Source organism: Oncorhynchus nerka, linkage group LG4 (genome assembly GCF_034236695.1).
Source record: "Oncorhynchus nerka isolate Pitt River linkage group LG4, Oner_Uvic_2.0, whole genome shotgun sequence".
In the NCBI taxonomy this organism is placed as follows: Eukaryota; Metazoa; Chordata; class Actinopteri; order Salmoniformes; family Salmonidae; genus Oncorhynchus; species Oncorhynchus nerka.
In genome coordinates this window covers 3,413,559-3,439,617 of record NC_088399.1, presented here as the reverse complement: position 1 = coordinate 3,439,617, position 26,059 = coordinate 3,413,559, and the positions used below count along the sequence as shown (strand labels likewise).

General features: G+C 44.3%; 2 protein-coding genes across 6 annotated transcripts in view; one reads left to right on the top strand and one right to left on the bottom strand.

Moving 5' to 3' along the window:
- Positions 1-14,724, bottom strand: part of LOC115127173 (protein Hook homolog 3-like) — a 91,936-nt gene extending 77,212 nt beyond the window's left edge. For all 4 annotated transcript variants that reach the window (XR_010463727.1, XR_010463728.1, XM_065017150.1 and 1 more), the window contains exons 1-5: positions 14,354-14,724; positions 5,353-5,438; positions 4,926-4,998; positions 4,626-4,809; positions 1,461-1,528 (exon numbers count right to left, since the gene is read on the bottom strand). Coding sequence is in view for 2 of the 4 variants with exons in the window: in XM_065017150.1 (XP_064873222.1) it covers positions 1,461-1,528; positions 4,626-4,809; positions 4,926-4,998; positions 5,353-5,438; positions 14,354-14,410 (468 nt within the window). In the remaining 2 variants the exon portion in view is untranslated. The remainder of the gene's footprint in view (positions 1-1,460; positions 1,529-4,625; positions 4,810-4,925; positions 4,999-5,352; positions 5,439-14,353) is intronic.
- On the top strand, positions 14,185-25,848 carry LOC115127172 (E3 ubiquitin-protein ligase RNF170-like). 2 transcript variants are annotated; one of them, XM_029656817.2, is made up of 7 exons: positions 14,185-14,265; positions 18,661-18,827; positions 19,373-19,451; positions 23,311-23,422; positions 23,576-23,649; positions 24,204-24,335; positions 25,242-25,848. In XM_029656817.2, exons 2-7 carry the CDS (start codon positions 18,685-18,687, stop codon positions 25,509-25,511), a joined length of 810 nt encoding a protein of 269 aa, XP_029512677.1. In that variant the 5' UTR covers positions 14,185-14,265; positions 18,661-18,684; the 3' UTR covers positions 25,512-25,848. The 2 variants fall into 2 exon arrangements, with proteins under 2 accessions (XP_029512677.1, XP_029512676.1); XM_029656816.2 differs by lacking the exon at positions 14,185-14,265 and adding an exon at positions 14,908-15,000.
- The last annotated feature ends 211 nt before the right edge of the window (positions 25,849-26,059 follow it).

The following is a 26,059-nucleotide window of genomic DNA, read 5'->3' as shown; positions in this document are numbered from 1 at the left end:
ACATGGATACTCTACACAGTGTGATGTCATCTGTTATAACACATGGATACTCCACACAGTGTGATGTCATCTGTTATAACACATGGATACTCTCCACAGTGTGATGTCATCTGTTATAACACATGGATACTCTACACAGTGTGATGTCATCTGTTATAACACATGGATACTCTACGCAGTGTGATGTCATCTGTTATAACACATGGATACTCTACGCAGTGTGATGTCATCTGTTATAACACATGGAGATCAGACGCAGTGTGATGTCATCTGTTATAACACATGGATACTCTACACAGTGTGATGTCATCTGTTATAACACATGGAGAACATACACAGTGTGATGTCATCTGTTATAACACATGGATACTCTCCACAGTGTGATGTCATCTGTTATAACACATGGATACTCTACACAGTGTGATGTCATCTGTTATAACACATGGATACTCTACGCAGTGTGATGTCATCTGTTATAACACATGGAGAATCTACACAGTGTGATGTCATCTGTTATAACACATGGAGATCAGACGCAGTGTGATGTCATCTGTTATAACACATGGAGAACATACACAGTGTGATGTCATCTGTTATAACACATGGATACTCTACATAGTGTGATGTCATCTGTTATAACACATGGAGAATCTACACAGTGTGATGTCATCTGTTATAACACATGGAGATCAGACGCAGTGTGATGTCATCTGTTATAACACATGGAGAACATACACAGTGTGATGTCATCTGTTATAACACATGGATACTCTACGCAGTGTGATGTCATCTGTTATAACACATGGATACTCTACGCAGTGTGATGTCATCTGTTATAACACATGGATACTCTACACAGTGTGATGTCATCTGTTATAACACATGGATACTCCACACAGTGTGATGTCATCTGTTATAACACATGGATACTCCACACAGTGTGATGTCATCTGTTATAACACATGGATACTCTACACAGTGTGATGTCATCTGTTATAACACATGGAGAATCTACACAGTGTGATGTCATCTGTTATAACACATGGAGAACATACACAGTGTGATGTCATCTGTTATAACACATGGATACTCCACACAGTGTGATGTCATCTGTTATAACACATGGATACTCTCCACAGTGTGATGTCATCTGTTATAACACATGGATACTCTACACAGTGTGATGTCATCTGTTATAACACATGGAGATCATACACAGTGTGATGTCATCTGTTATAACACATGGATACTCTCCACAGTGTGATGTCATCTGTTATAACACATGGATACTCCACACAGTGTGATGTCATCTGTTATAACACATGGATACTCTACATAGTGTGATGTCATCTGTTATAACACATGGATACTCTACACAGTGTAGTATGTCATATAAGGACACAGGAAATGGATCTCTAGAGTAAAACACACAGCCATTTGAAATGTTTACAAAGGCTTACCTCTTGAATGGCTGTCATGACAACGTGTTGAACAGATTCCTCCAGCATCATTATGGTCTGGATGTATTCTACAGGGGCAGAGGAAGACAGTCTAAGAAGCACCCGCAGTGTCACAATGACAAGAACTGAATGTGATGAAGCCGTGAGATATGCTGGAAGCCTCATCTTACACACTTCCTCAACTGAACTCTGTGTGCTGTCTCTAGGACAAGGCTGTGTACTGTCTCTAGGACAAGGCTGTGTCCTGTCTCTAGGACAAGGCTGTGTCCTGTCTCTAGACTCTAGGACAAGGCTGTGTACGGTCTCTAGACTCTAGGACAGGGCTGTGTACCGTCTCTAGGACAAGGCTGTGTACGGTCTCTAGGACAGGGCTGTGTACTGTCTCTAGGACAAGGCTGTGTCCTGTCTCTAGACTCTAGGACAAGGCTGTGTACTGTCTCTAGGACAAGGCTGTGTACCGTCTCTAGGACAAGGCTGTGTCCTGTCTCTAGACTCTAGGACAGGGCTGTGTACTGTCTCTAGGACAGGCTGTGTGCTGTCTCTAGGACAGGGTTGTGTACTGTCTCTAGGACAGGGCTGTGTACTGTCTCTAGGACAAGGCTGTGTACTGTCTCTAGGACAAGGCTGTGTACTGTCTCTAGGACAAGGCTGTGTACTGTCTCTAGGACAAGGCTGTGTACTGTCTCTAGGACAGGGCTGTGTACGGTCTCTAGGACAGGGTTGTGTACTGTCTCTAGGACAGGGCTGTGTACTGTCTCTAGGACAGGGCTGTGTACTGTCTCTAGGACAGTGCTGTGTACTGTCTCTAGGACAAGGCTGTGTACTGTCTCTAGGACAAGGCTGTGTACTGTCTCTAGGACAAGGCTGTGTACGGTCTCTAGGACAAGGCTGTGTACGGTCTCTAGGACAAGGCTGTGTACTGTCTCTAGGACAAGGCTGTGTACTGTCTCTAGGACAAGGCTGTGTACTGTCTCTAGGACAGGGCTGTGTACTGTCTCTAGGACAAGGCTGTGTACGGTCTCTAGGACAAGGCTGTGTACTGTCTCTAGGACAAGGCTGTGTCCTGTCTCTAGACTCTAGGACAAGGCTGTGTACGGTCTCTAGACTCTAGGACAGGGCTGTGTACCGTCTCTAGGACAAGGCTGTGTACGGTCTCTAGGACAGGGCTGTGTACTGTCTCTAGGACAAGGCTGTGTCCTGTCTCTAGACTCTAGGACAAGGCTGTGTACTGTCTCTAGGACAAGGCTGTGTACCGTCTCTAGGACAAGGCTGTGTCCTGTCTCTAGGACAAGGCTGTGTACTGTCTCTAGGACAGGGCTGTGTACTGCCTCTAGGACAAGGCTGTGTACTGTCTCTAGGACAAGGCTGTGTACGGTCTCTAGGACAGGGTTGTGTACTGTCTCTAGGACAGGGCTGTGTACTGTCTCTAGGACAGGGCTGTGTACTGTCTCTAGGACAAGGCTGTGTACTGTCTCTAGGACAAGGCTGTGTACGGTCTCTAGGACAAGGCTGTGTACGGTCTCTAGGACAAGGCTGTGTACCGTCTCTAGGACAGGGCTGTGTACCGTCTCTAGGACAGGGCTGTGTACTGTCTATAGACTCTAGGACAAGGCTGTGTACTGTCTCTAGGACAAGGCTGTGTACTGTCTCTAGGACAGGGCTGTGTACTGTCTCTAGGACAGGGCTGTGTACTGTCTCTAGGACAGGGCTGTGTACTGTCTATAGACTCTAGGACAAGGCTGTGTACTGTCTCTAGGACAAGGCTGTGTACTGTCTCTAGGACAAGGCTGTGTACTGTCTCTAGGACAAGGCTGCGTACTGTCTCTAGGACAAGGCTGTCTATAGACTCTAGGACAAGGCTGTGTACTGTCTATAGACTCTAGGACAAGGCTGTGTACTGTCTCTAGGACAAGGCTGTGTACTGTCTCTAGGACAAGGCTGTGTACTGTCTCTAGGACAAGGCTGTGTACTGTCTCTAGGACAAGGCTGTGTACTGTCTCTAGGACAGGGCTGTGTACTGCCTCTAGGACAAGGCTGTGTACTGTCTCTAGGACAAGGCTGTGTATTGTCTCTAGGACAAGGCTGTGTACTGTCTCTAGGACAAGGCTGTGTACTGTCTCTAGGACAAGGCTGTGTACCGTCTCTAGGACAAGGCTGTGTATTGTCTCTAGGACAAGGCTGTGTACTGTCTCTAGGACAAGGCTGTGTACGGTCTCTAGGACAAGGCTGTGTACCGTCTCTAGGACAGGGCTGTGTACCGTCTCTAGGACAGGGCTGTGTACTGTCTATAGACTCTAGGACAAGGCTGTGTACTGTCTCTAGGACAAGGCTGTGTACTGTCTCTAGGACAAGGCTGTGTATTGTCTCTAGGACAAGGCTGTGTACCGTCTCTAGGACAGGGCTGTGTACTGTCTATAGACTCTAGGACAAGGCTGTGTACTGTCTCTAGGACAAGGCTGTGTACGGTCTCTAGGACAGGGCTGTGTACTGTCTATAGACTCTAGGACAAGGCTGTGTACTGTCTCTAGGACAAGGCTGTGTACTGTCTCTAGGACAAGGCTGTGTACTGTCTCTAGGACAAGGCTGTGTACGGTCTCTAGGACAGGGCTGTGTACTGTCTATAGACTCTAGGACAAGGCTGTGTACTGTCTCTAGGACAAGGCTGTGTACTGTCTCTAGGACAAGGCTGTGTACTGTCTCTAGGACAAGGCTGTGTACTGTCTATACATTTACATTACATTTAAGTCATTTAGCAGACGCTCTTATCCAGAGCGACTTACAAATTGGAAGGACAATTTACAAACTCTAGGACAAGGCTGTGTACTGTCTATAGACTCTAGGACAAGGCTGTGTAATTGCTTCCCTATTAAGCTAGAGCTATGAAGAAAGAAAACATGGAGTTTTGGTGCAGGTACAGCAAACCAGCGCACAAATAAAATGGCGATATTCTCAAAGAAAGAAAGAAAGAAAGAAAGAAAGAAAGACAGACAGACAGACAGACAGACAGACAGACACAGAGACAGACAGACAGACAGAGAGACAGACAGACAGACACAGAGACAGACAGACACAGAGACAGACAGACAGACAGACAGACAGACAGACAGACAGACAGACAGACAGACAGACAGACAGACAGACAGACAGACAGACAGACAGACAGACCTTGTTTCTGCTCACAGTTGACAGCACAGCCTAGTATGAGTTGCAGCATCCTGCCCAGCTCTGCAGCGTCTGAGTGTTCTCCTATCAGGTTGATGTCTGGCAGGGTGAAGTCATTGATCTGCTGTTGAAGGACCTCCTGGTTGTAGTCCAGTATACCTTTCAACACCTTCTTTAGATTACTGATCTGAAAAGGACGAGGGAAGAGGTGACATTGGGACTGTGGCACTGACAAGGGCTTTAGAGGAGATGGCACCAACACATAAAGACAATGTATTAAAACCACCATCATCATCATCATACCTTTAGCCGCCAGTTATCTCCCACCTCGGGCTTGATCCTACCGATCCAGTTGTCAGTGAAATACACAATGTCTCTGGAGAAGAGAAAGGTAAGTGGTCACATATGGGAGAAAGAAAGTGAAGAGAGAAGACACAACGCCTAGCCACAACGCCTAGCTACAACGCCTAGCCACAGCGCATAGCCACAACGCCTAGCCACAACGCCTAGCCACAACGCCTAGCCACAACGCCTAGCCACAACGCCTAGCCACAGCGCCTAGCCACAGCGCCTAGCCACAGCGCCTAGCCACAACCCTGAGCCACAACCCTGAGCCACAACCCTGAGCCACAACCCTTAGCCACAACCCTTAGCCACAACACCCACTAAAAGGTTGGTTTGATGGTTAAACAAAACTAATTTCGAGCAAAATATAACCGCTGACACTCACATTTTTTGTAGGACCTGGGCCATGACGATCCCACTTGTGAGATCGTCCACTGTTCTGCATGGTGCCTCCAATCCAAACGTCTGGATCTAGACGAAAAAGGACAGAAAAACAGAATAATTTCCTGCTATGAAATATTACAGGAGATACCCACCGAACCTTAAATTACATTCATCATTACTTGACACCTAGACATCTCCCCTCTTCACAAAGTCTCAAAACATGGCCACTTTACATTCCTAACTTCGTTTTGGAAAAATGACCTCTCTCTCTCTCTATGTTGATAACATGTTAATACTCCAGAGATGACCCCTCTCTCTCTCTATGTTGATAACATGTTAATACTCCAGGGATGACCTCTCTCTCTCTATGTTGATAACATGTTAATACTCCAGGGATGACCCCTCTCTCTCTCTCTATGTTGATAACATGTTAATACTCCAGGGATGACCTCTCTCTCTCTATGTTGATAACATGTTAATACTCCAGGGATGACCCCTCTCTCTCTCTATGTTGATAACATGTTAATACTCCAGGGATGACCTCTCTCTCTCTATGTTGATAACATGTTAATACTCCAGGGATGACCCCTCTCTCTCTATGTTGATAACATGTTAATACTCCAGGGATGACCTCTCTCTCTATGTTGACACAATACTCCAGGGATGACCCTCTCTCTCTCTAAAGCCACATGACGCTCTAGCAACCAGGCCTATGCATGTTAATACAGGGATGACAACGCTTAGCCACCAGGCCTAGCCACATCCAGGGATGACCTCTCGCTCTATGTTGATAACAGTCATCCATGCCCTTCTGATGACCCAGCAGTGTTGTCACTCTAAATAAACAGACTGAACTCAGCAGAGGAGAGGTACAAGACATGGATGGTGCCATGGTCAACACCATAATTACAGTCACACATAAAGACAGACTCACCTCCGTCCTGAACTGAATGTCTCCAACGGGGAGGTTATTTCCTACATGACTGACCTCCAGGAAACCCTTTTGGGACCGAGACCATTGACCAGCCCAAGAACTACATGTACTTCTGTTCAGTTGAGTGTTTTTGAGATGGGTCTGTATAATGAAAAGGGTTATATAAACTACATATATGATTATTACTACCTAGTAAAAAGGGTAGGTTAGCCTTTGAGGCTAATATGTAATGTTATAGGCTATGTTTAGGCTGTTTTACATTAAAATACCAAGCGTATATCACCGAATCCTGCTGTACAGGCACACTAAGTTTAAGAGCTATAAATAGTCTACAGACTTACCTCACCACCAAGGATGTGTGGTGACCTACAGCTGCAACCCTGATCAGAGTAGGACTACTGCTGCAACCCTGATCAGAGTAGAGGTCTACAGCTGAACCCTGATCAGAGTAGGACTACTGCTGCAACCCTGATCAGAGTAGAGGTCTATAGCTGAACCCTGATCAGAGTAGGACTGAACTGCTGAACCCTGATGAGTAGAGGTCTAAGCTGCAACCCTGATCAGATCTGTAGAGGTCTACAGCTGAACCCTGATCACAGCTGAACCCTGATCAGAGTCTATAGCTGAACCCTGACCTGAACCCTGATCAGAGTAGAGGTCTATAGCTGAACCCTGATCAGAGTAGAGGTCTATAGCTGCAACCCTGATCTGAGTAGGATTACTGCTGCAACCCTGATCTGAGTAGAGGTCTACAGCTGAACCCTGATCAGAGTAGAGGTCTATAGCTGAACCCTGATCAGAGTAGAGGTCTATAGCTGAACCCTGATCAGAGTAGAGGTCTATAGCTGAACCCTGATCAGAGTAGAGGTCTATAGCTGCAACCCTGATCTGAGTAGGATTACTGCTGCAACCCTGATCTGAGTAGAGGTCTACAGCTGAACCCTGATCTGAGTAGAGGTCTACAGCTGAACCCTGATCAGAGTAGAGGTCTATAGCTGAACCCTGATCAGAGTAGAGGTCTACAGCTGAACCCTGATCAGAGTGTCACTGCAGGCTGGTGCTCCAGGATTGGAAATGTAGGAAGGTTCACATAAATATTGGTTGTTTATATTTGAGAAGAAAATACCTGCAGACATTTAGACAAATTATCTACGTTCTGCATCCTTCTCTGGTCGTTTTCATGTCCCAGAGCGGGTTGTCATTTTACCACTACCTTCTCTGGTCGTTTTCATGTCACAGAGCGGGTTGTCATTTTACCACTACCTTCTCTGGTCGTTTCATGTCACAGAGCGGGTTGTCATTTTACCACTACCTTCTCTGGTCGTTTTCATGTCACAGAGCGGGTTGTCATTTTACCACTACCTTCTCTGGTCGTTTCATGTCACAGAGCGGGTTGTCATTTTACCACTACCTTCTCTGGTCGTTTTCATGTCACAGAGCGGGTTGTCATTTTACCACTACCTTCTCTGGTCGTTTCATGTCACAGAGCGGGTTGTCATTTTACCACTACCTTCTCTGGTCGTTTTCATGTCCCAGAGCGGGTTGTCATTTTACCACTACCTTCTCTGGTCGTTTTCATGTCCCAGAGCGGGTTGTCATTTTACCACTACCTTCTCTGGTCGTTTCATGTCACAGAGCGGGTTGTCATTTTACCACTACCTTCTCTGGTCGTTTCATGTCACAGAACGGGTTGTCATTTTACCACTACCTTCTCTGGTCGTTTTCATGTCACAGAGCGGGTTGTCATTTTACCACTACCTTCTCTGGTCGTTTCATGTCCCAGAGCGGGTTGTCATTTTACCACTACCTTCTCTGGTCGTTTTCATGTCACAGAGCGGGTTGTCATTTTACCACTACCTTCTCTGGTCGTTTTCATGTCACAGAGCGGGTTGTCATTTTACCACTACCTTCTCTGGTCGTTTTCATGTCCCAGAGCGGGTTGTCATTTTACCACTACCTTCTCTGGTCGTTTTCATGTCACAGAGCGGGTTGTCATTTTACCACTACCTTCTCTGGTCGTTTTCATGTCAGCAGGTTGTCATTTTACCACTACCTTCTCTGGTCGTTTCATGTCGGTTGTCATTTTACCACTACCTTCTCTGGTCGTTTCATGTCACAGAGCGGGTTGTCATTTTACCACTACCTTCTCTGGTCGTTTCATGTCACAGAGCGGGTTGTCATTTTACCACTACCTTCTCTGGTCGTTTCATGTCACAGAGCGGGTTGTCATTTTACCACTACCTTCTCTGGTCGTTTTCATGTCACAGAGCGGGTTGTCATTTTACCACTACCTTCTCTGGTCGTTTCATGTCACAGAGCGGGTTGTCATTTTACCACTACCTTCTCTGGTCGTTTTCATGTCACAGAGCGGGTTGTCATTTTACCACTACCTTTTACTTCTGGTCGTTTTCATGTCACAGAGCGGGTTGTCATTTACCACTACCTTCTCTGGTCGTTTCATGTCCCAGAGCGGGTTGTCATTTTACCACTACCTTCTCTGGTCGTTTCATGTCACAGAGCGGGTTGTCATTTTACCACTACCTTCTCTGGTCGTTTCATGTCATTGTCATTTACCACTACCTTCTCTGGTCGTTTTCATGTCACAGAGCGGGTTGTCATTTTACCACTACCTTCTCTGGTCGTTTTCATGTCCCATGTCAGAGCGGGTTGTCATTTTACCACTACCTTCTCTGGTCGTTTCATGTCACAGAGCGGGTTGTCATTTTACCACTACCTTCTCTGGTCGTTTCATGTCACAGAGCGGGTTGTCATTTTACCACTACCTTCTCTGGTCGTTTCATGTCACAGAGCGGGTTGTCATTTTACCACTACCTTCTCTGGTCGTTTTCATGTCACAGAGCGGGTTGTCATTTTACCACTACCTTCTCTGGTCGTTTCATGTCACAGAGCGGGTTGTCATTTTACCACTACCTTCTCTGGTCGTTTCATGTCACAGAGCGGGTTGTCATTTTACCACTACCTTCTCTGGTCGTTTTCATGTCACAGAGCGGGTTGTCATTTTACCACTACCTTCTCTGGTCGTTTTCATGTCCCAGAGCGGGTTGTCATTTTACCACTACCTTCTCTGGTCGTTTCATGTCACAGAGCGGGTTGTCATTTTACCACTACCTTCTCTGGTCGTTTCATGTCACAGAGCGGGTTGTCATTTTACCACTACCTTCTCTGGTCGTTTTCATGTCACAGAGCGGGTTGTCATTTTACCACTACCTTCTCTGGTCGTTTTCATGTCCCAGAGCGGGTTGTCATTTTACCACTACCTTCTCTGGTCGTTTTCATGTCACAGAGCGGGTTGTCATTTTACCACTACCTTCTCTGGTCGTTTTCATGTCACAGAGCGGGTTGTCATTTTACCACTACCTTCTCTGGTCGTTTTCATGTCACAGAGCGGGTTGTCATTTTACCACTACCTTCTCTGGTCGTTTCATGTCCCAGAGCGGGTTGTCATTTTACCACTACCTTCTCTGGTCGTTTCATGTCACAGAGCGGGTTGTCATTTTACCACTACCTTCTCTGGTCGTTTCATGTCACAGAGCGGGTTGTCATTTTACCACTACCTTCTCTGGTCGTTTTCATGTCCCAGAGCGGGTTGTCATTTTACCACTACCTTCTCTGGTCGTTTTCATGTCCCAGAGCAGGTTGTCATTTTACCACTACCTTCCTTTGACAATTAGACAGTTTTTCTTTTCAGTCGTCAGCCCTTTTCATAGTTTCCCACAAATGAAAGTCATCAAGGTGATTTGTCATCAACTAAGGTTGCATTAAACTGCAGTTACAACAGTCATTGAAAAAGACAGGAAAGATACAGTAAACAGATCAGAAAAAGAGAATTGACTACCGTGTGAACATCCCTTACATTTCATGTGTGTACTGTGCAGATGATGTGCTTCTGAGAGATGTGACCCTAATCCTGCTCTGTCAGATGTGACAATCGTCAGGGCCATTAGCTAGGCTGTTCACACACACACACACACACACACACACACACACACACACACACACACACGTCACACACACACGTCACACACACACACACACACACACGTGAGGAAGGAGAACAATGAACTAAATGTCAAACTCAACTGCCACTTTCAAACCTTCCACAGCTACTGAATGAAATTCTGGCGACTTTGGCAAATACATATTACTGAACTAAACCAGCTTATGAACCCGTACTCCTTTTATGTGATAAAGAAGATCATTTGCTGCTTATGTTTTTATAATATTGTGTATTTGAATACATAACGGTCTCTGTGGAGTAGCATAGCGGCGATGAGTGACCGCCAGCTGGCCTGGCTAGAAGACCCGTCAGTCACAGTTGATGTTGACAGAGCTGCTGTTGGGTTTTTAAATGTAGCCCTCACATGCTAGTTAGGAAACCCTACCCTGCCTGTGACTCTGTGTACTAAACAGAGGCAAAGGTTGCGCCAGGAACACTGGTCAGCAGAGCAGGATCCCACCGCCGCCTCATAAACAATGTCCACTCCGAGAAACATGAACTGGTACGAGGTCCATCGACCATCTTATGAAATAAAGCCAACTCCGACGGATCAAATCCGAATTCATCTTCTAATCTTAAAAATTAAATAAAGCATGTCTGTGTGAAAATACCCACCGAAGCCCCTGGGGAATCAAGGAGACTATTTTTACCATCTGTTTGTGATGGAAATAGACACGGTTTCTCATTACCGTCAAAAACGATTTATTTTAAGTTAAAAAAATAAAAATACATTGGAATATTTGTAGCTACTTTTCAGTACATACCTTTCAGTCAACGTGTGCAATACTTTTAGGAGATCAAGCAGATTGCATTCTTCATATCACCTGTCACGTTAAGCTTACAGGTAAGATCCCAGTCACGCGGCGTTTGTTTACAAGCTCACAACCAGAGAAAACCGGAGCCTTGTGAGTCACTCACTGTTGTGCAGCACGGACCAATGAATCTAGTTACAGTATGGAATTCACATCTCAATGTTGGCCAGCTAGATATCTCATAACTATTAAGTCAACTGTCTAAAATGTGCTAAATGCTGCATTTGGTTTGCTCATTTAGTAGCTCGTTATCTAGCTAGCTAGCTAAGTGGTTAGTTATCTAGCTAGCTAGCTAAGTGGTTAGTTATCTAGCTAGCTAGCTAAGTGGTTTGTTATCTAGCTAGCTAGCTAGTGGTTAGTTATCTAGCTAGCTAACTAAGTGGTTAGTTATCTAGCTAGCTAAGTGGTTTGTTATCTAGCTAGCTAGCTAAGTGGTTAGTTATGTAGCTAGCTAGCTAAGTGGTTAGTTATCTAGCTAGCTAAGTGGTTTGTTATCTAGCTAGCTAGCTAAGTGGTTAGTTATCTAGCTAGCTAGCTAAGTGGTTAGTTATCTAGCTAGCTAGCTAAGTGGTTAGTTATCCATCTAGCTAGCTAAGTGGTTAGTTATCTAGCTAGCTAAGTGGTTAGCGTCTCTTGGTAACAGCAGAGAATGCCCTCCTGGATCACAACACGTTTCCTGCAGAGCAAGAGGATGTTTTGCGAAGTTGTGATTTGACCTTGTTTTTCGACCCCCCCGAGAGTTTACAGTTGTCTAGAAAGCACCACCAGCTGCCTAGAAAGCACCACCAGCTGTCTAGAAAGCACCACCAGCTGTCTAGAAAGCACCACCAGCTGTCTAGAAAGCACCACCAGCTGCCTAGAAAGCACCATCAGCTGCCTAGAAAGCACCACCAGATGTCTAGAAAGCACCATCAGCTGCCTAGAAAGCACCACCAGATGTCTAGAAAGCACCACCAGCTGCCTAGAAAGCACCATCAGCTGCCTAGAAAGCACCACCAGCTGCCTAGAAAGCGCCACCAGCTGCCTAGAAAGCGCCACCAGCTGCCTAGAAAGCGCCACCAGCTGTCTAGAAAGCGCCACCAGCTGTCTAGAAAGCGCCATCAGCTGCCTAGAAAGCACCACCAGCTGTCTAGAAAGCACCACCAGCTGCCTAGAAAGCGCCACCAGCTGCCTAGAAAGCGCCACCAGCTGCCTAGAAAGCGCCACCAGCTGCCTAGAAAGGGCCACCAGCTGCCTAGAAAGCGCCACCAGCTGTCTATTTTACCTTGTTTTTCGACCCCCCGAGAGTTTACAGTTGTCTAGAAAGCACCACCAGCCCCAATACGGCGCACTTCAAATTCAAATACTTCTGACTTCATGAACCATCGAGCATCCTTGCAGTGGCAGACCACGTGTAACAACAACTGCACAGGATCAGTACATCTGAACATCCTACCTGCGGGACAAGTACAGAATGTCAACAACAACTGCCTGAGTTACACCAGGAACGCACAACCCCTCCATCAGTGCTCAGACTGTCCGCAATAGGCTGAGAGGGGGCTTGTAGGCCTGTTGTAAGGCAGGTCCTCACCAGACATCACCGGCAACAACGTCGCCTATGGGCACAAACCCACAGTCGCTCGACCAGACAGGACTGGCAAAAAGTGTCTCACCAGGGGTGATGGTTGGATTCGCGTTTATCTGTCGAAGGAATGAGCGTTACACCGAGGCCTGCGGAATCGCGGAATCGAGGTGGAGGGCCCGTCATGGCCCGGGTCTGGGGGCGGTGTGTCACAGCATCATTGGACTGAGCTTGTTGTCATTGCAGGCAATCTCAACGCTGTGCATTACAGGGAAGACATCCTCCTCCCTCATATGATACCCTTCCTGCAGGCTCATCCTGACATGACCCTCCAGCATGACAATACCAGCAGCCATACTGCTCATTCTGTGCGTGATTTCCTGCAAGACAGGAATGTCAGTGTTCTGCCATGGCCAGCGAAGAGCCCGGATCTCAATCCCATTGAGCACGTCTGGGACCTGTTGGATCGGAGGGTGAGGGCTAGGGCCATTCCCCCCAGAAATGTCCGGGAACTTGCAGGTGCCTTGGTGGAAGAGTGAGGTAACATCTCACAGCAAGAACGGGTGTCATATAGTGTCATATAAAGTGCTGGTGGATTTATATTCAGAAGCAAAGTAAAAACAGCATCGTTGACATCAACATAGTACACATAAGAGCATGTGCTGCCTTGAACATGCAGACTGAACACTAGAGACTCCTGGTCAAGGAACAACAAATGCACACCTTGTGAGTGACTCAAGAGAGATGAGATGACTTAAGTAGCGTAGTAAACGATATCTATTGGACGTTACACAAGGCGAATCACCTTTAACAAAGCAAATACCATTATATTAGGTAAATTAAAAACCCAAATCGGTCCGTGCATCAATACTGGTTTATCATAAAAGACGGTATACCACCCAGCCCTAAACGCTATCACTATGTACTAGTTTTAATATCGATGGTTAAATTAGGTGAAAAGGAGACTGGAGTGCCACTAAGGTAAGAGTTAGGGTTATGGTTATGGTAAGGATTATGGTTAGGGTTAAGTTAAAGATTATGGTCAGGGTTAAGGTAAAGATTATGGTTAGGGTTAAGGTTAGGGACGTCCCAAGGATCCCTGATAGCATCACCAACCATATGTTACTACAACGCTTGTTTACGGAAGACAGAGGTGAATACTGTGCTCATTATGTATCGGAGTCTCTGAACACCTGTGTGTAACCGAAGGCAATACACCAGAAAAGTACTCTAATTGAAGAATACTTTCGGCTTCAACTGTGTTAATCCCGGAAAAATATATATATATATATATATATATAATAATAATTCAACAGTGTACAATAAGTGTATATATATTTATATTTTGCATTGTGAAGTTCTTTTTGATTTGATGTGAACGTAGATGGATTTATGTTTCTAAACCCATATCACAAGCGATGATTATTAACGTTTCTAAACGTTAAAACAGAGCTCACATGGAGCCATCTGTCCGCAGTACCATCATCAACTGAGAACCCAAAGGGACCGGCTGTAGAGCCGCCTTGGGCTCCTGAAAACTCGGGTTGGGCTTCGCTAGACGACTACGTTTGGCATTACAACGCAATCTGGTTAGTTCAATTTCGTCTCACAATTGTTCATCAAATCCGAGTTGAATTATTATCGGCGACCAAAGATAATACATTTGATTTTACGTACCCATGTTAAAAGGCTGTCGCACAGTTCAACTCGATCCACAGAGTTCAAGGTACTCATCGTATTTGTAGTTCAATTTAATCCACAGAGATCGCTCTTATTTATCAGAAAAAAAATGACTAGACAGTCGGCTCGGCGAGATGAAATCAACAACACGTCTGATCAACTGGATTAAACAAAACGAGGATTTATTTCGACGAAAAACGTTACTCGGTTTCCCGACGGGATAGATACGGTCCCACCGCCTCTTTTCACGTATAGAAACACATACAGCGTCGAATATAAAAAGGTTATTTTATCAGTAAACAGTCACGTTGAGACACATCCACCGGTCTATCCTCTCCTGTCAAGCTTTTTTCCAACCAGCTGGGGGAAAAGATGCCACCCTTTTTTGGACCGAAGCTCCGAGCCTGAATAAGATCAACCGTCTTTTATCAAAGTTAGTAAATTCTGAATCCCTCTCAATCATTAAATAATCATAAGCATATAGAAAAAAAGGACAAATAAATATCAAATAACTTATTCCATGAACATTTGAATAAATACATTTGGTTGAATTTAGTGCAGGCAGTACGTGGGACGCCAAAGCTACGTAGGCTAGAAAAAAGGACCCCTGTAAGAACATGAAAGTGGAGCAACTAATTAAAAGGGTGAGACTTTTAGCTTGTAACAGATGTATTTTACCCTATTTGCAGTCTTATTGTCCATAGTTAAAACATGCGACAGATATAAGTGACGTAACTATACCTCTGTGTTGTATGGTCTGTAGCTAGTTATATGTAGATATGTAACTATACCTCTGTGTTGTATGGTCTGTAACTAGTTATATGTAGATATAATTGACATGTAACTATACCTCTGTGTTGTATGGTCTGTAGCTAGTTATATGTAGATATGTAACTATACCTCTGTGTTGTATGGTCTGTAGCTAGTTATATGTAGATATGTAACTATACCTCTGTGTTGTATGGTCTGTAGCTAGTTCCATTTAGATATAATTGACATGTAACTATACCTCTGTGTTGTATGGTCTGTAGCTAGTTATATGTAGATATAATTGACATGTAACTATACCTCTGTGTTGTATGGTCTGTAGCTAGTTATATGTAGATATAATTGACATGTAACTATACCTCTGTGTTGTATGGTCTGTAGCTAGTTATATGTAGATATGTAACTATACCTCTGTGTTGTATGGTCTGTAGCTATATGTAGATATAATTGACATGTAACTATACCTCTGTTCCATTTAGATATAATTGACATGTAACTATACCTCTGTGTTGTATGGTCTGTAGCTAGTTATATGTAGATATGTAACTATACCTCTGTGTTGTATGGTCTGTAGCTAGTTATATGTAGATATGTAACTATACCTCTGTGTTGTATGGTCTGTAGCTAGTTATATGTAGATATGTAACTATACCTCTGTGTTGTATGGTCTGTAGCTAGTTATATGTAGATATAATTGACATGTAACTATACCTCTGTGTTGTATGGTCTGTAGCTAGTTCCATTTAGATATAATTGACATGTAACTATATAACTCTGTGTTGTGTGGTCTGTAACTAGTTCCATTTAGATAGGGCATGCGACAGATATAATTGACATGTAACTATAACTCTGTGTTGTATGGTCTGTAACTAGTTCCATTTAGATATAATTGACATGTAACTATACCTCTGTATTGTGTGGTCTGTAGCTAGTTATATTTAGAGATGTAACTACACCTCTCTGTTGTATGGTCTGTAACTAGCCCTTGAGTTCTCAACTGAAGGACCACAGTTCAATCAATTAACTACAATATCCACGCTCTATTTCAGGGTGTAGAACATGTATTAATCCTCGCTAGCGATATGTCATTTTTGGGGGGGCGACCAGACCAAATTCATATAGACATGTAAGTTATTGATCAGTCGTCGTGGTTGAACGCAGGTCTAAGAAACGGTTGATATGTTATATGTGCGCTATTTCTATTTCTATATTTCTATTTGCTATTTCTATGGTTCACGTTACTTTTCTGGGTCTTTTTACTTTTGGTTTTTGTACACCGGCTGAAAATACTTTTTTTTATTTTTTTTTATTTTAAAGCACAAGCTATTTCACAGCGTTTTTAAATGGTTCTCTACACTGTCTAGCTTGTCACAGGCAAACTATTTAGATTTTCTTTGCAACCAGGAAATGGCGGAGCGATTTCTGCGTTATGCACCTTTTCACTTTCATATACAGTACCAGTCAAATGTTTGGACACATCTATTCATTCAAGGGTTTATTTATTTTGACTATTTTATACATTGTAGAATAATAGTGAAGACATCAAAACTATGAAATAACACACAGAATCATGTAGTAACCAAAAAAATGTTAAACAAATCAATATATTTTATAGTCACCATTTGCCTTGACTGCTTTGCACACTCTTGGCATTCTCTCAACCAGCTTTATGAGGAATGCTTTTCCAACATTCTTGAAGGAGTTCCTACATATGCTGAGCACTTGTTGGCTGCTTTTCCTTCACTCTGTTGTCCAACTCATCCCAAACCATTTAAACTGGGTTGAGGTCGGGTGATTGTGGAGGCCAGGTCATCTGATGCAGCACTCCATCACTCTTCTTCTTGGTCAAATAGCCCTTACACAGCCTGGAGGTGTGTTGGGTCATTGTCCTGTTGAAAAACAAATGTTAGTCCCAGTAACCGAAAGGTTGCTGGATCGAATCCGCGAGCTGACAAAGTAAGAAATCTGCCGTTCTGCACTTGAACAAGGCAGTTAACCCACTGTTCCCTGGTACGTTGTAATTATAAATAATAATTTGTTCTTAACTGGCTTGCCAAGTAAAAAAATAAAATAAATGTGCAAACCAGATGGGACGGCGTATCGCTGCAGAACGATGTGGTAGCCATGCTGTGTTAAGTGTGCCTTGAATTATAAATCAATCACAGACCGTGTCACCAGCAAAGGACCACCACCTCCACCTCCTCCTCCTCCATGCTTCATGGTAGGAACCACACATGCAGAGATTATCCGTTCAACTACTCTGCGTCTCACAAAGACATGGTGGTTGGAACCAAAAATCTCAAATTTGGACAGATTTCCACCTGTCTAATGTCCAATGCTTGTGTTTTTTGGCACAAGTGAGTCTCTTCTTCTTATTGGTGTCCTTTAGTAGTGGTTTCTTTGCAGCAATTCAACCATGAAAGCATGATTCACGCAGTCTCCTCTGAACAGTTGATGTTGAGATGTGTCTGTTACTTGAACTCTGTGAAGTATTTATTTAGCCTGCAATCTGAGGTGCAGTTAACTCCCATGAACTTATCCTCTGCAGCAGAGGTAACTCTGGGTCTTCCTTTCCTGTGGCAGTCCTCATGAGAGCCAGTTTCATCATAGTGCTGGATGGTTTTTGCGACTGCTCTTGAAGAAACTTTCAAAGTTCTTAATGTTCCGTATTGACTGACCTTCTTCATGTTTTGAAGTAATGATGGACTGTCATTTCTCTTTGCTTATTTGAGCTGTCCTTACCATAATGTGGACTTGGTCTTTCACCACATAGGCCTATCTTCTGTATACCCCCCTTTTCACAACTGATTGGCTCAAATGCATCAAGAAAGGAAGAAATTCCACAAATGAACATTTTACGCATGGCAAACCTGTAAATTGAATTGCATTCCAGGTGACTACTTGGTGAAGCTGGTTGAGAGAATGCCAAGAGTGTGCGACGCTGTCATCAAGGCAAAGGGGTGGCTACTTTAAAGAATCTCAAATATAAAATATATTTTTTGTTTGAACTTTTAAATTTTTTACTACATGATTCCATATGTGTTTATTTCATAGTTTTGAAGTCTTCACTATTATTCTACAATTTTAGAAAATAGTAAAAAAAAAAATAAAAAAAAAAATAAACTTTGACTGGTACTGTAAGTGAAAGAATCTTTCAGATACAAAGTTGCGACCTGGGAAATGAGACCTCCTCTCACTTTGCACTCCCTTTTCATTGAATTATTCCTTATTTCCTCAGTTTCTCAAAAAATACAACCGGCTGCAACTTTCCTAAACTACCTACACTAAAGTATATATTTTGTGTTTGATACATTTCTCATAAGTTAGATATTTTTAAGTTTCAAATGTTTCCAAAACAGTATCGCGGTGCATATTTGCGTTTTAGAAGAGGCATTTCCCCTCAGAAAGCTAAAAGGAATGTCCAATGGCAGAATGGCCGACATCTCTGTTCTAACCCAGTAGGATATGATTAAGTGGCATGGATTTGAGTCATCAATAAGGGCTTTGTGACCGACATGTACTCTGTTCTAACCCAGGTCTGTAGGATATGATTAAGTGGCATGGATGAAAACAATGGAAATGGGGAGGTGGACTATTTGCTGCAAGATGAAGACTCCATCATAGAAGGAGTCAGCAACCCGGTCTTGTTTGTGGTCGTTCTCAGTGTCACGTTCCTGTGTGGACTGGTAACTCTGCTCTGCAGGTAGGCCTATTGTACTTGTATTCACAGCCTATGGGAATGGTGATGTTTTTGAAACCAGTTATTTACTCTGCTCTGCAGGTAGGCCTATTGTACTTCTATTCACTTCCTATTCACAGCCTGCAGGTAGGCCTATTGTAATGCCTATGTGAATGTTTTTTCAGAAACCAGTTATTTACTCTGCTCTGCCTATGGGAATAGGCCTGCAGGTAGGCCTATTGTACTTCTATTCACAGCCTATGGGAATGTTTTTTCAGTTATTTACTCTGCTCTGCAGGTAGGCCTATTGTACTTCTATTCACAGCCTATGGGAATGTTTTTTCAGTTATTTACTCTGCTCTGCAGGTAGGCCTATTATACTTCTATTCACAGCCTATGGGAATGTTTTGAGACAAGTTATTTAGCTTTTTTTTTTTATGTTTGAGTTTCCTGTTTTGTTTTTAACTGATATGCCAGTGAACGTTCTTGTTAGTAAGTTGTTTTCTAATATCCTGAAAGAAAGTGTTTTGTTTTTTTCCTCTCTTCATTCTACTCACGTGGACCTGCAGAAATGAGCAGCAGAACATCCACCCAGAGAACCAGGAACATGTCCGTGCCGTACGACAGCAGCTGCAGTCTGACTCGCAGGTGAGAAGACAATGAGAAGACAATGAGAAGACAATGTCTGCTCCCGTGTGCAGCGTGTTGTCACTTCCTTCTCCTCACACAACACCCTTTAAATAATAATGATCATCGTCTCAAATCAAAGTTTACAGGGTGTAAACGGTTTTACAGGGTGTAAACGGTTTTACAGGGTGTAAACGGTTTTACAGGATACAGGGTGTAAACGGTTTTACAGGATACAGGGTGTAAACGGTTTTACAGGATACAGGGTGTAAACGGTTTTACAGGATACAGGGTGTAAACGGTTTTACAGGATACAGGGTGTAAACGGTTTTACAGGATACAGGGTGTAAACGGTTTTACAGGATACAGGGTGTAAACGGTTTTACAGGGTGTAAACGGTTTTACAGGGTGTAAACGGTTTTACAGGGTGTAAACGGTTTTACAGGATACAGGGTGTAAACGGTTTTACAGGATACAGGGTGTAAACGGTTTTACAGGATACAGGGTGTAAACGGTTTTACAGGATACAGGGTGTAAACGGTTTTACAGGATACAGGGTGTAAACGGTTTTACAGGATACAGGGTGTAAACGGTTTTACAGGATACAGGGTGTAAACGGTTTTACAGGATACAGGGTGTAAACGGTTTTACAGGATACATGTTGTAAACGGTTTTACAGGGTGTAAACGGTTTTACAGGGTGTAAACGGTTTTACAGGATACAGGGTGTAAACGGTTTTACAGGATACAGGGTGTAAACGGTTTTACAGGATACAGGGTGTAAACGGTTTTACAGGATACAGGGTGTAAACGGTTTTACAGGATACAGGGTGTAAACGGTTTTACAGGATACAGGGTGTAAACGGTTTTACAGGGTGTAAACGGTTTTACAGGATACAGGGTGTAAACGGTTTTACAGGATACAGGGTGTAAACGGTTTTACAGGGTACAGGGTGTAAACGGTTTTACAGGATACAGGGTGTAAACGGTTTTACAGGATACAGGGTGTAAACGGTTTTACAGGATACAGGGTGTTTAAACGGTTTTACAGGATACAGGGTGTAAACGGTTTTACAGGATACAGGGTGTAAACGGTTTTACAGGGTGTAAACGGTTTTACAGGATACAGGGTGTAAACGGTTTTACAGGATACAGGGTGTAAACGGTTTTACAGGATACAGGGTGTAAACGGTTTTACAGGATACAGGGTGTAAACGGTTTTACAGGATACAGGGTGTAAACGGTTTTACAGGGTGTAAACGGTTTTACAGGGTGTAAACGGTTTTACAGGGTGTAAACGGTTTTACAGGGTGTAAACGGTTTTACAGGGTGTAAACGGTTCAGGGTGTAAACGGTTTTACAGGGTGTAAACGGTTTTACAGGGTGTAAACGGTTTTACAGGGTGTAAACGGTTTTACAGGATACAGGGTGTAAACGGTTTTACAGGGTGTAAACGGTTTTACAGGATACAGGGTGTAAACGGTTTTACAGGATACAGGGTGTAAACGGTTTTACAGGATACAGGGTGTAAACGGTTTTACAGGGTGTAAACGGTTTTACAGGGTGTAAACGGTTTTACAGGGTGTAAACGGTTTTACAGGGTGTAAACGGTTTTACAGGGTGTAAACGGTTTTACAGGGTGTAAACGGTTTTACAGGATACAGGGTGTAAACGGTTTTACAGGATACAGGGTGTAAACGGTTTTACAGGATACAGGGTGTAAACGGTTTTACAGGGTGTAAACGGTTTTACAGGATACAGGGTGTAAACGGTTTTACAGGATACAGGGTGTAAACGGTTTTACAGGATACAGGGTGTAAACGGTTTTACAGGATACAGGGTGTAAACGGTTTTACAGGATACAGGGTGTAAACGGTTTTACAGGATACAGGGTGTAAACGGTTTTACAGGATACATGTTGTAAACGGTTTTACAGGGTGTAAACGGTTTTACAGGATACAGGGTGTAAACGGTTTTACAGGATACAGGGTGTAAACGGTTTTACAGGATACAGGGTGTAAACGGTTTTACAGGATACAGGGTGTAAACGGTTTTACAGGGTGTAAACGGTTTTACAGGGTGTAAACGGTTTTACAGGGTGTAAACGGTTTTACAGGGTGTAAACGGTTTTACAGGGTGTAAACGGTTTTACAGGATACAGGGTGTAAACGGTTTTACAGGATACAGGGTGTAAACGGTTTTACAGGATACATGTTGTAAACGGTTTTACAGGGTGTAAACGGTTTTACAGGATACAGGGTGTAAACGTTTTACAGGGGGTGTAAAACGGTTTTACAGGATACAGGGTGTAAACGTTTTACAGGGGGTGTAAACGGTTTTACAGGATACAGGGTGTAAACGGTTTTACAGGATACAGGGTGTAAACGGTTTTACAGGATACAGGGTTGTAAACGGTTTTACAGGGTGTAAACGGTTTTACAGGATACAGGGTGTAAACGGGTAAACGGTTTTACAGGATACAGGGTGTAAACGGTTTTACAGGATACAGGGTGTAAACGGTTTTACAGGATACAGGGTGTAAACGGTTTTACAGGATACAGGGTGTAAACGGTTTTACAGGATACAGGGTGTAAACGGTTTTACAGGATACAGGGTTTTACAGGGTTTAAAGGATACAGGGTGTAAACGGTTTTACAGGGTGTAAACGGTTTTACAGGGTGTAAACGGTTTTACAGGGTGTAAACGGTTTTACAGGATACAGGGTGTAAACGGTTTTACAGGATACAGGGTAAACGGTTTTACAGGGTGTAAACGGTTTTACAGGGTGTAAACGGTTTTACAGGGTGTAAACGGTTTTACAGGGTGTAAACGGTTTTACAGGGTGTAAACGGTTTTACAGGGTGTAAACGGTTTTACAGGAAACGGTACAGGGTGTAAACGGTTTTACAGGATACAGGGTGTAAACGGTTTTACAGGATACAGGGTGTAAACGGTTTTACAGGATACAGGGTGTAAACGGGGCTGTGAAATGATTAATTTACTAGCTCTCCCTCAAAAGTGGAATACTCTTCTCTTTCTCTCTTGTAAACTCTTTTACCCCTCTCTCTCTTCTCTTCTTCTCTCTCTCTCTCTCTCTAAACTTCTTACAGGATTACCTCTCTTCTCTCTCTCTTACCTGATTCTCTCTCTTCTCTCTCTCTCTCCCCCTCTCTCTCTCTCTTCCCCCCTCTCTCTCTCTCTCTTTCTCTCTTCCCCCTCTCTTTCTCTCTTCTTCCCCCTCTCTCTCTCTCTCCCCCTCTCTCTCTCTCTTCCCCCTCTCTCTCTCTCTCCCCCTCTCTCTCTCTCTCTTCCCCCCCTCTCTCTCTCTCTCTCTCTCCCCCCTCTCTCTCTCTCTCTCTCTCTCTCTCTTCTCTCTCTCTCTCTCTTCTCTCTATCTCTCTCTTCCCCCTCTCTCTCTCTTCCCCCTCTCTCTCTCCCCCCCTCTCTCTCTCTCTCTCTCTCTCTCTCTCTTCCCTCTCTCTCTCTCTTCTCTATCTCTCTCTTCCCCCTCTCTCTCTTCCCCCTCTCTCTCTTCCCCTCTCTCTGCTCCCCCCCTCTCTCTCTCTTTCTTCTCTCTCTCTCTCTCCCCCTCTCTCTCTTCCCCCTCTCTCTCTCCCCCTCTCTCTCTCTCTCCCCCTCTCTCTCTCCTCTCTCTCTCTCTCCCCCCTCTCTCTCTCTCCCCCCTCTCTCTCTCTTCTCTATCTCTCTCTCCCCCCTCTCTCTCTCTCTTTCTTCTCTCTCTCTCTCTTCCCCCTCTCTCTCTCTTCCCCCTCTCTCTCTCCCCCCTCTCTCTCTTCTCTATCTCTCTCTCCCCCCTCTCTCTCTCTCTCTCTCCCCCCCTCTCTTCCCTCTCTCTCTCTCCCCCCTCTCTCCTCCCTCAGGAAGGTGAACCAACAGAGCCCAGGCAGCAGTTCTATACAGACATGTCCTGTCCAGTGTGTCTACAGCAGGCCGTGCTGCCTGTGGAAACCAACTGTGGACATCTCTTCTGTGGTTAGTGTGTGTTTTAAATACGTCATTAGGGTCTGTCATGCTCTTGTCTTGTCAACTAAGAAGAAGGAATCTGAACTAGCTACAATAAAACTGATATAACCGTTGGATAGATGCATTCAGTGGATATTAACACATTTTTGTTGTATTTTCAAGGTTCTTGTATAATTGCATATTGGCGATATGGGACATGGCTTGGTGCAATCAACTGTCCCATCTGCAGACAAATGGTAAGACGTCTTCAAATAACTTGTGTTTACTGTCAATACATGTCATCATGCACATAGTAATACTACTCGTACATAGTGCTGAAGTTGCTACTATACTCTTGCTATGTTCTCATTTTGATTCTTAAATAAAAGGAAAATAACTTTTTCAAGACAGTTATTGCACAGTACTGCAGTTGTTCTTTGTGCACTGACCTCTCTACCCTCAACCCTCTTCCCTGACCCCTCTACCCTGACCCCTCTACCCTGACCCCTCTACCCTGACCCCTCTTCCCTGACCCCTCTTCCCTGACCCCTCTTCCCTGACCCCTCTACCCCTCCCCTCACCCTCACCCCTCTACCCTGACCCCTCTACTCTCACCCATCTACCCTCACCCCTCTACCCTCACCCCTCTACCCTGACCCCTCTACCCTGACCCCTCTCTCCTGACCCCTCTACCCTGACCCCTCTACCCTCTACCCTCACCCCTCTCTCCTGACCCCTCTACCCTGACCCCTCTACCCTCACCCCTCTCTCCTGACCCCTCTACCCTGACCCCTCTACCCTATGTGAACAGGTGACCCTGCTGTTCCCTCTCTTTCATGAGAATGCCGCCCCTCAGCAGGTACAGGATGGAACGGTTGAACCGCTCCTCATCCTCCGGGATCTCAACGACTACAACCGCAGGTTCTCAGGACAACCCAGATCGGTATGTATTTCAAATCCAATGTTTATTTGTCACATGCGCAGAATACAACAGGTCTAGATCTTAGTGAAATGCTTACTTTGTCTTGTGCAGTCAGAGAGACAGGTTGTCTGAGTGATTAATACATGTGTATGTGAGGGTCAATTCTCTCCCTGCGGAATAGTTAAATCGATATTTATTGAAAGCAGAGTTGGCCGCAGAGGCAGATACTCCTCACATTGAAATGCTTTGGGCTTGTTTCTCCGACCCTGAATCCCATCTCAATAGCCTATTAATGGATGATGGGCTTTACTGAAGTTGTGAGACGTTGCAAGTCAAGAAATTGAGATCCATTGTGAGATTCAGATTGCAGATAGATGGGCCTAGTGCACGGTTCTGACTCGGTCTGCATGTTGGCTGACCTGCCTGTACGGTGTCCCTCTCTCTCCGTCCCTCGCTAGCTCCATGTGTTTGTGTTCTCGGGAAGTACGGAAAACTAACCAGTCTCCTCCGTTCCAAAAACACTGAATCTTTAGGAGTCCATTCCTAGCCGACTCGAATCTTGACACTCAGAAATGGGAGTCGACACCAGGAGTCGAGGAGTCAATGATTTTGGAGTCGACTCTCCACAACTAGGAAATCGTCGTTAACCAGTTAGGAAAATGGCAGAGTAAAGGCAAGCGACGACAGCAGTAATGGTAGTACTGGTGCAATGCTTAACCATCTGAAAGAGACCGACTCTAAACGTTGTTGGCAGTAGCTCAGCTGCGTTGTGAATTCACATGGAATTTTTTGTTTGTTATCGCTTTAATGGGAAACCGATAATATAAGAAAATGGCAATTTAAAACGTGAAGAGAAATTGTCCGTTTGTCACATCCTTAGTATTAATGTCGTGCATTACACTAAATCCTTTGTCTCTCCCATCTCAGCTGATGGACCGGCTGCGTGACGTCCCTACGTTGCTGCGACACCTCTTCAGGGAGATGTTCTCCGTAGGGGGCCTGTTCTGGATGTTTCGTATCCGTATCCTGCTGTGTCTGATCGGGGCTCTGACCTACCTGATCTCCCCTCTGGACTTCATCCCCGAGGCTCTGTTCGGTCTGCTAGGCTTCCTGGACGACTTCTTCATCATCCTGCTTCTGTTCATCTATATCTCTATCATGTATAGAGAGGTGGTGACCCAGAGACTGGCAGGATGATGACACCCGTTCAGTTCGGCTGCGGGGAAATGTGATTGTGATGCAGGAGCCAGGAGGACAATATATGCCATGGACATAGTTACTGATCATCGCTTAGCTTCAGGTCAAAGACACAGTGCTCTGTTGCTTTGGACTGGAGTTCCATCATGCAGAAGTGTGGGGACTAGTTAACGGGTTTGTTGGCAAAATGTTTGTTATTGGCAGGTTGTTATTTCATCAGTTGATGTAATCCTATTGAATATGCTAATCTAAAGTATGTGTGTGTGTGTGTGTGTGTGTGTGTGTGTGTGAGAGAGAGAGAGAGACTGGGCTGGGACAATAAACTGATAATTACTGACATTGCTTTCCTCTTATGTTGTTGGACATTTTTTTGTTATTTTGCTACACATTCCTGTCGATTTTGTTCTAAAAACCATTTATTTGGTCAACGGTAATAGCCTATGAATTTAGTTTTATTCCTGCTATCAAAGTATCTGCCTGTTCCTGTTTCGCTGTCGGCTGCTCTCTAGCTTCCTCTCCCCACTGCATATACATTTAAGTCATTTCCA

Bases quoted from the DNA above. Each gene is read 5' to 3' on its own strand.
- LOC115127172 (XM_029656817.2), top strand. From the start codon at position 18,685: ATGGATGAAAACAATGGAAATGGGGAGGTGGACTATTTGCTGCAAGAT. The intron at 19,452-23,310 runs GTGAGAAGACAA...CTCCTCCCTCAG, and splicing joins AGCTGCAGTCTGACTCGCAG to GAAGGTGAACCAACAGAGCC. The intron at 24,336-25,241 runs GTATGTATTTCA...CTCCCATCTCAG, and splicing joins TCTCAGGACAACCCAGATCG to CTGATGGACCGGCTGCGTGA.